This window comes from Gobius niger (genome assembly GCF_951799975.1).
Source record: "Gobius niger genome assembly, chromosome: 19".
NCBI classification, from domain to species: Eukaryota; Metazoa; Chordata; class Actinopteri; order Gobiiformes; family Gobiidae; genus Gobius; species Gobius niger.
Window position 1 is genome coordinate 2,974,849 of NC_136870.1, and position 11,823 is coordinate 2,986,671.

At 45.6% G+C, this 11,823-nt stretch overlaps 1 protein-coding gene across 2 annotated transcripts in view; it reads right to left on the reverse strand.

Annotated features, from left to right (window-relative positions):
* gas7b (growth arrest-specific 7b) overlaps nucleotides 1-653 on the reverse strand; it is a 74,118-nt gene extending 73,465 nt beyond the window's left edge. The window contains exon 1 of one of the 2 annotated variants that reach the window (XM_079577977.1): nucleotides 299-653. In XM_079577977.1, coding sequence (XP_079434103.1) covers nucleotides 299-478 — 180 coding nt within the window. In that variant the 5' untranslated portion in view covers nucleotides 479-653. The remainder of the gene's footprint in view (nucleotides 1-298) is intronic. The other variant, XM_079577978.1, reaches the window with a different exon arrangement.
* Between the last annotated feature and the right edge of the window lie 11,170 nt (nucleotides 654-11,823).

The window sequence follows — 11,823 nt, forward strand, 5'->3', positions numbered from 1 at the left end:
TCAGTTTTGTAGCTTTCAATGAGGCGTTACTCTGGCCTATAGGCTGTAGGCTTCAGTCACACTTTTAGATTTGGGTAAAGCCGCCGAACTGGAGAAAATGCGCTCGGTTAAGGCGGGGGTTAAGAGGTTAATGTAAGTGTAAAGTATCTTGCCCCATGACAGACTCTCAAGTCAAAAACAGAAGTAGTACTTGTTTCAAGACAGTGTCACTTATTTCGAGATGACTTTTTGCAGACTCTGTGATTTGGGAGGAAACGTTTGTCTCTCCGTGTCCCGTGGTCCCGTGTGTGGCTCTTACCTCCAGGACCTGCACGTAGCTGGAGGGGAACCAGCCCCGGGCTCCGTCCTTCTCTCCCTCCCACCAGCCCCCGGGCAGCGCTTGCACCACTCGGATCACGTCCCCCGCGTCGAAGCTCAGCCCGTGCGAGTGCTGCTCTCCGCTGAACGGGTACAAACTTTGACAGTAGGACCCGGACATGTCCAGTCCGGGCGGGGACCCTCCTGCTCCTCTGCGCAGAAGAATCACACAAAAGTTGTCCAGGGAAAAAGTCAAGTCTCGCTGCGGTAAGATCCAGAGGTGTGGTCCGTGTCTGTCTGCAGCCTCGGCTCCAGGGCTGTTTGAGGCTGAGCTGGAGGCGAGGCACACACACACGCGCGCGCACAAATACACGCGCGCACAGACACACGCGCACAGGGAGAGCGCAGGAAACGGGAGAGAGCCCCTTCACAATAAAACCCTACAGGGGTAAGGGGAAACTGTTTGGGGCCAGTTTGCTCTCTTCACACACACAAAACACAGACCACTCCCTGATCTTCACCATAAGGTACTGCACTGCCACGGATTCAATGTTTCTCCCTGGATTTATGGAAAATAAGGACTCCCCCACACATGTGATCTTCCTAAAGGCACTATACCTGATTTTCTTTCTAGCAATTGGTTTTCGAGCTTTTCTACAAATAGCTACAAATATGTTGATAAAGTTAGGAATGAGTTCAGACCACAGCGAACATTTTAATTTAGTGTCTACCTCTCTCATTGTTGGCAAAACAACAACATCAAAAGAACAGGTACACTTGGGGCCTTTAAGCTGCTTAGTTTCTGATGTTCCACGGAACATTGGCGCCCCCTTGTGGATGTATACATGTATTACAGGTATAGAACTAAATGGCACTGGTGCAGACATGCGCATGCGCACATTGAGGGTATGGGGCCCCTTGTCTGGTTCCTGCGCACGGTGTAAGACCTGCTGCCTTTATTGTTACAACATACTTTACGGTACGTGCGGAGATACACACAGGCACTGTGGACAACTGTTGTTGTTGTGGCCACGTGCACGTATTTTGATGAAACTGAAAGGACTTTATTGAATTGTTCAAGCAAATAAATTATATACATGTTTCACGCCCGCTGAAGCAGTGGGGACCACGCCCAAAATAATCTGCACACATTTAGATTATATCTTCTATTGCTCGATAAAAATTAGATGAAGACAAAGCAATGAGATCTGTTTTTTTGCTGTATTTACAACATACTCTGTGGTGTATGTACTTTACAACAACACAAAGTCAGGTACCCTAGCTACAAGTACAAGGAATAAAGAACTTTAAAGGTCAACAAAATATATAAAAATAAAGTGACATTATTTCTTTATCACATCAAGGACCATTTCACTTCTGGGCCTCACCAAGGCCATTTCCACCAAACTTTCATCTGATGTGGAAAATGTTCTCATCTGATTACTGGTTTGGAAATAGCACGTGTCCATAGAGATGTCACAAAGGAGGGCTGCTCCACTGTTCTGAAAATGAACATCCTCCAACTTCAAGAGTCAGCAATGCGCAGTCCCTGCACTTCCAAATCCGTCAGCTGTGTGGTCATCAAATCTTGCGATTGCATGCTTGCCGAGCCACCTGGTACAAGTGGAGCGTTGTCACAATTCGAGGCAGCAAGGCCGTCCTGGAGCAGGTGCAGTCATTTTACAAGACTTGGAGAGGCATTGCTGGTACCTGACATGTGAGATTTAACCCCTGGCTTTCTTCAGTCGCAAGATGCCCATTGATGAAAAGCTTGCACTTGCTAATGCAATTTTGGAGCACAAGCCAGTTGATCTCCCCATGCAAACCCCCCAGCAACGCTTTGGCACCGGCTTTGGAAACCCAAAGTTCCCCGACCTCTTGCCAACCACCAGCTTGGCCGACCTCGCCAATGCAGACTGGTTTGGGATGTATCAGCTCTACATTGATCAAGTATTTATGTCTCTCGATGTCAAGGAATGGATTACCAATGCGGCGTGAGGTCAATGTAAGTGCGATGAGCACATCTGACTTTGTCCAAGTGGCCAGGAACGAGCAGCACCTGCAGAATGTCCTCCAGGCTGTTGAACATGATTGCAACCAACAGCCAAACCTTCTCTGCTGCAAACACCTGCAAATCCCTGAGTAGGAGAGGGTTACTCTTGGGAGGTGGGTGTGTAGACATTTCAGGTGGGATGCACCATAGGGTCAAGGTTCCATTTCCATTCCCCCTCTCTCCCTGGTGATGTGGCTCAGTGGAGCACAGACTGAGCATTTACGTTTTGTCAATTCTTATCATTAGGTTGTATGAGTTCCCACTAAAGGTAATGGACAGAATTTCTCGGCGCAGCCAGGGGCCGGAGGGTGTCTGTTTTGGGAATCTCAGGATCTCATCTCTGCTGTTTGCAGATGATGTTGTTCTATTGGCTTCATCAAATCAGGACCTTCAGCGTGTACTGGGGCGGTTTGCAGCCAAGTGTAAAGCGATGACCATCATGACCTGCAAATCCGAGGCCATGGTTCTCCACCGGAAAAAGGCTGCTTCCTCTCTCCATGTTGGTGGAGAGTCCTTGCCTCAAATGGAAGAGGCCAAGTATCTCAGGGTCGTGTTTACGAGTGAGGGACGGACAGAGCGTGAGATCGATAAAGCTCTCGATTTACCGATCAATCGATGATAATGAGATCTGGGTATTGACCAAAAGGACAAGATCGCGGATGCAAGCGGCCGAAATGAGTTTCCTTCACAGGGTGGCTGGGCGCACCCTTCGAGATTGGGTGAGGAGCTCAATATTCACATCGAAAGGAGCCAGCTGAGGTGGCTAGGGCATCTGTTTCGGATGCCTCCTGGTCGTCTACCACAGGAGGTGTTCCAGGCATGTCCTATTGGGAGGAGGCCTCGTAGAAGACCCAGGACACGCTGGAGGGACTATGTCTCTGAGCTGGCCTGGTGTGGCCTCAGAGTCCCCCTAGAACAGCTGGAAGAGGTGTGTGTGGATCGGGAAGTCAGGGCATCTCTGCTCAGACTGCTGCCTCAGACCCGGTCCTGGATAAAGCGGAAGACAATGAATGGATGCTTTTAAGTGTCTCACTATTGCCCCTTGTGTGTAACAATTAAGTCAATTAAACGTTATATTTGTGCCTGACATCCATCTCTGCTGCACAAAAATAAAGAAAATGGGAAGCATCATCCAACATAGCACCCATAACATTTTGTCTTAGATCTGACTTGTCTGTCTGATCTCCATTCATTGTTTGGACCAGAATTACACAACCTATAAAACTGATTTTGAACAAACTTGATACAGGTGTGAAGCATTAGCCGACCTAGAAACACTAAAATGTTGCTGTGAATCCAACCCACAGGGAAGGTCCGGGCTACGTGAAGATGTCCTATTGCCCTCCATTCATTTGTCTATAAACTGTTGTAAATGAAGAATCTTGAAATGTGAATTCCCAAAGTTACCCAAAGGGCAGACCAACTCATTTTGCTTGAGTTACCCTACAGAACATGTTTCTGTATAAAAGTTAACCTTTTTTAAACCTTTCTGGGTCAACCTTTTGGAAAATAGAAAAAAAATTGCACGAGGGCACGATGCTCTACTGCGCCCCTGAATCCACGAGAAAACGTCATCCTGAAGCGATGTCCTCAATGAAAAGCAGCTTATTGTCGTTGCCGGTGCAGGCAGCTCCTTGCGAGCCGCTGGAAGGAACACGGTGGGACGCAGTGGTGAGACTTCACTCCCAAGCGGTCGTGGTAGAAACAGAGGTCATGCTCCTTCTTCCGCCGCTGCATGACGGCGAGGACATCCACAGCATGGAAAGTCAATTTGTTCATAGGTTTTGGGGAAAACGCTCTTTGCGTGGTACAAATCCCCAGCTGAGATGAAAAAGGCATCTGGGTGGGCTGTCTGCTGGTCACTGACGCTCTGGAACAGTTAATTCTGTGCCTCTTTCCTGTTTTTGATATTGGAGGTGGGCGGGATGTACACAGCCACAAGCAGTACAACAGTAAATTCCCTGGGCTGGTAGAAAGGCCGACACTTAATGATCATAAACTCCACGAGGGGTGAGCAGTGTTTGCAGACCACAGCGACATCACGGCACGAGGCGTCATTGATGTAGACACAGAGTCCACCTCCATGCGTCTTTCCACACTCGATCACTCTGTCCGCTCTGTAGGACAGCTCCTCAAGCTGGATTCCACTGTCTGGTATATTACCATTGACCATTTCGACCTGAATAAAAAAATAAAAATTCTGCAAGGATTTGCAAGGAATTCAATTAAAACAGCCTATTGTGGAGGATGGCAAAAGGGACGAGAGAAATGTGTCTCTGCAGAACAAGCGGGAAACGCGCCAGTCTCGACACCTTCCGCTGTACCAGAAACCAGTCCTTAATAACAAAGGAGGACTTTAAAATATATGTAGCAGCTCCAGTTTAGTGCTAATAACCAGCAATTGCAGATTTACGTTAACAACCATTGGCTTAATTTAAAGTCGAGTGGCCAATCCCGCCCACTTAAGAGCCAGAAGCCAGAATCGTTTGAACTTCTCCGTTGCTCCTCTGAGTTCATGTAGTGATGTATATATTTTTTTTAAATGTTAATAACCTATACAGTGAAAACACAAAAGCACTAAATTATAGGAATAACATATTAATATAACTTGGAAGAGGGAGACTGAACGAGTTTGTTGTATGTTTCATCGTTTTGCAAAGGAAACACACAAAAAATTGCTGTTCATCACTCAGCTTGTTCTACTTCCTTCACCAGCCCCCTGGTGCCTTGGCTCCCACTGCTGTTGGTGTGAGTGCTGTGTGATGCAGCAGGTGCGCTTCAGCGGCTCCTGTCACAAACTCACTGACTGGCTCTCAGCATCCAGTGCTCGGAGTTGTAGCTGAAGTATAAAAAGCCTTGAAGGGCCTTAACACCGTGTGGCGGAAGTGAATAGAGCAGCGAGCCTCCATTCATTCCCTATGCTGCCTGGCGACCGGAAAGAAGCTACAGGAAATCCACAGGAGAGCGGCTCGATAGGGGTGGCCGGAGCGGTGACGCCGTTAGAATTGAAATCAATCCAACGCTATGCCTTTTCCGACGGCGACAACCAACCACAGAACAAGCTCTAACACCTGTGTGTAATTGGCTCATGCACTTCAGCTGCGTCTCAAACCCCACCTTCATGTGCTCCTGAACACGGGGGGCTGGGGACGGACGTAGAACAAGCTGAGCGACGGATAGAGACTAAAGGCCCTTTTATAGTCGAGCGGACGGTCCCGCCCACTGCAGCCTGTCCGCTGAATCGTTTGCACTTCTACAGTGCTTCTCTGCGGTCATGTTGTAATGTGTAATTTAGGGGTGTCCGTGGTTAACTGATTAACCGTTTAAAACTGTGTAGCCGAGTAAAAGCATTTTGCATGGTGTTTGGTAGCGCGCATGGTTAACCAAGGGCCTTGGTGAACGGTTAATAAATGATGTGCTGATGTGATGTGCTGCACATCAGCGGCAGCTGTCGCAAACTCACTGATTGACTCCCACATGCTCCGCCTTTATGTGCTATCTTAATTTGTGTTTTCCATCCGTCCATCCATCCATCCATTTTCTTCCGCTTTATCCGGGGCCGGGTCATGGGGGCAGCAGTCTCAGCAGAGATGCCCAGACTTCCTGATCCACGCACACCTCCTCCAGCTGTTCTGGGGGGACCCTGAGGCGACACCAGGCCAGCTCGGAGACATAGTCCCACCAGCGTGCCCTGGGCCTTCCACGAGGCCTCTTCCCACTAGGACATGCCTGGAACACAAATCTCATGACCATAGGTGAGGGTGGGAACGTAGATCGATCGGTAAATCGAGAGCTTTGCCCCGACTCAGCTCCCTCTTCACCACGACAGACCGATACAGCGACCGCATCACTGCTGACGCCGCAACGATCCGTCTATCGATCTCACGCTCCATCCATCCCTCACTCGTGAACAAGACCCCGAGATACTTGAACTCCTCCACTTGAGGTAAGGACTCCCCACCGACCTGTAGAGGGGAAGCCACCTTTTTCCGGTGGAGAACCATGGCCTCAGATTTGGAGGTGCTGATCCTCATCCCGGCTGCTACACACTTGGCTGCAAACCGTCCCAGAGCAGCTGAAGGTCCTGATTCAATATTGATGACGATGTTTCACCTTTGAGTGGCATAGTTTACCTCACACACACATTGTGGATCAACCCTTTATGTCCTTGCTCGTAAAACGCCCCCAGGACATAGGAAACAATGTTGCCGCCTTTTCTTTGTATAGTTACCATGTTACACATGAGCGCCTGGTCCCCTTCTTTGAAGTTATCATGTTGTCCTTGAATTTGTTTAAGTTTTTTTTTTTTTACCTTTTGCTGTTTTTGGACAACATTTTCTATAGGCTTTTGGTTCACACCATGTTTTACTTTGGGACAGGCTCCTACATGCAAAAACTCACTGGATACTAGTGAATTAATGGTATCCTCATCGATTTGAAAAAAGAATACAGCCTAAATAAGACAATGGGGGGTTCAAATATAAAACAGAATGTAGGATGTAGCATTGAATCTTACTTTGAATTGTTTTGCAATAATATGGTGTGTATTGGATGCTTAGTTGTTTTTTTGTCCTCATTGCAAACATGTTTGGCTGCAATACCTTGTACACATGTTTGAAGAAAAAAAATACAAGCATGTAGAAGAGTTATTTAGGAGACAATATCCAGACAAAAGAAATACTGTAGTCAACTCTGAATGGTCCCACTTAATCTCTCCACCATTCCATTCGTCTGTGGGTGTTAGGGACTGCAGTAGCTCCTGAAAATTCCTTTCACAGTGTCCAGAATTTATCTGAGATAGAAAAGATGAAGAAAAGATAACAATGGAATGACCTCTCAGATCAGAATGCTCATTTTAGAAATAAAATAGCCTGCTCCTAACAGAATGAAAGCAAATGCTCCTTCTTCTTATGCCAAAAGACCTGTTTACCAGTTAGCACAACAAGTGTAACACACCTTATTCACTTCCTTGATCTGTCAGCAGTCTTTTTGGTAAAACAAAATCAAATATACAATTTGTACCTCGACTGCAGTTTTACTCTAGTGGGAAGGCCACAGCTCATTTGGTGGATCATATCGCAAATATACTGGTTACCACCAGCAGTTTGTGTCAGTTTACCATCAGGTCCATTCCCTCATAGTTCAAAAGGCTTAGTTCCTTTTTCATACAAATAACAAGTTGTTGGCCTGAGTGTATAGCCTATTGTATTGGGCACTACTCGCTCTTTTCTTTGATTTCTTTTGATTTGGCACCGACGGCACTGGCTGACCTGTAAGGATACAACATTTGAGTAATACACAGGACAGCATTGTCTTTACAAGAATGGTAACAGTGTGGGTCTTCTACCATCCGAAATACCCCCATCATAAAGATTTCACTGCATCATGGGTGGTGCCCTTTCTTCTACTGCAGAGGTAGAACAGCTCATTGTCGTACATGTCTATGCAGGAAATTTAAATTAGCAATGATTTTTCAAGGGATAACAGGCTTATTGTGGCAAGACACTACAGACACACCTTTGAGGTACATTTGAGGCCATATGATTAGAGAAGTATATTTTTCTATTAAAATTCTTATAATTGTTAAAAAGTTGTTAAAAACAAGCTGCCATCAGCTACAGTATTTTTACAAATGGAGGAGAACAAACATCTCATTGCACTTACATTAGGATGGCGATGGTGGCACAGAGCCAATCTTCTGTTGTGCATGTTGGCTCACATACATCACCAGCCCTTACCTTTCACACATAAGTTGTCTGCCTTCTTTTTCAATCAATATTTATTCTTGGCTGACATGCCCAGAGGAAATTTGTTGTCAAGTTGTGCATTAATAATGCGCTGATACTCTTTTGCTTCCATTTTAAATCACTTGACGCCACAGGTGTGACACAAGTGCTTTAAATAAGTGCCATAAATATTGGGACATCGACTCAATTCTTATGTTTTTGGCCCTATAAACCACCACAATTGATTTCAAATGAAACAACAAAGAAATATTTACATACATACATTCATATGTGAGCCTCCCACTTTTCAAGGGACCATAAGTAATGGGACACTGTTGTTTGCTCTTCCCTCAGTATCACATTTTTACAGAACAGATGAGACGTCCAGAGTTCATTTCAAGTGTGATATTTTGGATATTGTTGCTGTTATTTTCAATATGAGATCCAAAGAGCGATCACTGCCAGTGAAGATAGGTCAGATCAATAGGTCAGATCAAAAACACTGTCCAGGAGGTGGTGTATGTGTGTCAAAGTCAACAATGAAGAGAAGACATCATCAGAGAGGATGCAGACCATTAACCACAATGTGGAAACCACTGGTGAGCCTCAAAAACAGGAAGCTGATTAGAGTTTGACAAAAACATCTAAAAAAGTATTTACAGTTCTGTAACAACATCCTGGGAAAGATGAGACAAAGATCAACTTGTACCAGAGTGATGGGAAGAGAAAAATACAGAGAAATAAAGGATCTGCTCATGTTGGAAAACATACCATCAGTGAAACATGGTGGTGCAGCATCATGGCCTGGGCTTGTTTGGACCAATGGAACTGGTTCTTTTGTATTTATTATTGATGTGACTGTTGACAAAAGCAGCAGGATAAATTCTGAAGTGTTTTGGACAGTATTATGAGCTCATATTCAGCCAAATGCTTGGACGCCGCTTCACAGTGCAGATGGACAATGACCCGAAGCTACTGCCAAAGTCACCAAAGAGCTTTTAAAGGCAAAGAAGTGGAATGTTATTCAGTGGCCAAGTCAATCGCCTCACATGAATCCAATTGAGCTGCATTTCACTGCTGAACTGAAGGGAAAATGTCTCAAGAACAAGCAGGAGCTGAAGACATTTACAGTAGAGGCCGGCAGAACATCACCAGGGATGAAACCCAGAGTCTGTGACGTCTGTGCCTCTAGACTTCAGGCTGTCACTGACTGTAAAGGATTTACAACCAAATATTAAAAAGGAAAAGTTTGATTTATACTTCTTGCTTTGTCCCATTACTTTTGGTCCCTTGAAAAGTGTGAGGCTCACATAAAAACGCTTGTAAGTCCTACACCGTTCATCTGATTTGGATGTAAATAGCCTCAAATTAAAGCTAAAGGTCTGCTGTTTGACGACATATTTTCATTTCAAATCCATTGTGGTGGTTTATAGAGCCAAAAACGTAAGAACGTAAGAAATGAGTCGATGTCCCAATATTTATAGACCTGACTGTACATCTCACCCTGTGATCCATCTCACCCGTGTTAATTGGTGGGCTTGTTACTAACTTGGAATAATGTCACATTGGATGTAGCTTCCTACTAGCCTGGCATCCAGACTAATCTCCGATGTTTATTAATTAATAAACAGGAGACTAGTCTGGCGACCCTGTCGTAGAAAAGCTACTGCTTGAGGCGGGACTAATGTGGGACAACCGAAGCGCATAGCAGCCAATGAGAACATAGCGGATGTGACGACAGAAACAGTCACAAGAAAGTTGTAGTCATTCGGACATTAATAATGGCGCTCCCTGCCACACAGAGTTCAGTAAATGACTTCTGTCAGCACACACTACACGACTTTTATGCCCGATTTCGCTCTTCTCGAGTCGCGTCTAGTCGAAGGCAGTCACACAGAGTCGGGTCGTGTTGTTTGGGGGGGGTCACGACTGGACTGTTCAAATCGTGTAGTGTGGGCGGTAGAAAGACGTGACTAGACTTCAGTCGTAGGTAATCAAACATGTTTGATTTTTAAGCCCGATTTTGGACGCACGGGAGAAACGTGGGTGATTTTACCCCGAATGTGAATGACAGAGAGATATAAAGACAGAAAAACACCGCCGCGCCTCCTTTTTTCACTTCTCTGTTAAACCAGCGGCACAAACAACTCATTTCATGGCCACAGCCCCACACACGAAACAGCACAACTTTATATCACCAAAAGTTCACGACAGCCACCCTTTCCAGCTACATTTCAACCACGAACAGAGTTTAGCGGCACTTACTGTGTTTGGAGACGAACTGTTTAGCTTCACCTCCCCGCTTTCTCCTCCGTCTCCTCCGTTATCTCCTCCATCCTGAGATTGACGCCCGTCTCCTTTTCTTATTAAATCCACTGAAATACGTCCCGCTTCTTCCTCTCGCCAACTTTTATCTCCATTTGACAGGCCAAGTTGAAGGCTTCGTAGTAGCGTTAGCCTAGCGCTGCAGTGTTGTGACATTGTTGACACCGTTGACCAATCGGTACCCGCACACGTTATCCCACGCTCACAAACACAGACCTATCTTTGCGGATTTGGGGTCAGTTTTCGAAGCCGTAGAGAGGACAGACAGTGTTATAAAACATCAGCTGTTTGTCAGAATCGTGTAGTGTGTTCGCTCTTACGATTCTCTGTCGCTAAGTGTGAACCCCAGACGTTCGAAAATCGCACTGAATCCAGTCGTGTAGTGTGGACCCCCCATTCTATATAAAATCGTTTACGACTGGAAAAGTCGTGTAGTGTGTGCTGACCTTAATGTCAGAAAAACATAAGAATACAAGCATACCGGAGCATAACGTGAAGTCGTTGCTTGTGTTGAAAAACTACAAAACAAAGGCGCAACAACGTGACGCCCGTTCAGGGAGCTGCTCTGATTGGTCGGTAGGCTCCATATCGCTGCGTCACTTCCTTTGAAAGCGCGCAATGGAGCGTTGCCAGACCCTCTTCTGTAAAGAAGCGGGGTCTGGTTGGCGAGACTAGCTTCCTACAGGCCTCACCTTGGGTCTTTTAAAATGCGGTTTAAAGTCAAATTAACAGGTTAAATGTGCTGTTCTTGTACCAGATTCTTAATCCATGGGAGAAAGAGCGCTGAGAGTGTGCGGGACACCAGAGGCCTGCCGCAGCTCCGCCCTCTTTACATATCCATAAAACCTTTGGGCATGTTTTAACCACTAAACTGACTTAAATAATAGGAACGCCCTTTCATAATCATTAAAACAACATGTTTATGCCCTTTGATAATGTTACTGAGCCGAGATAGGAACAGGCCAACAAATTTAAAGATATAGACGTTATTTATTAATGGATCAAAAGAGGGTTAATTCCCCGAGGCATTTCCTGCATCAATCGCTGAAGGGACCAATCATCAACAATCTGAATTTGTGAACACCATACACGGCAGGCAAACCCGCAAAACCAACACACTTCACCACAAGCTTTGGTTATTTCAAATAACACCGCAATTAAATCCACACAGCAAACGATCAGACTGTCGAACATTATACCGGAAGCGGCGATGAGTACTAGGTACGGGGAAGTGACCAAAAACATGTAAACAAAACATACAAAAATAAGAAAAAAGAAATAAAACGAGTTAGTCCGTCCTGACAACTCCAAGGCTAAAACAGGCCACCGAGCGAACGGACTAACTCAAAACTCAAAACAAAACAAACAAGGACAGCAGGAAACAATGATCACTGAAAAACAAAAATACAAAAGATCAACCAC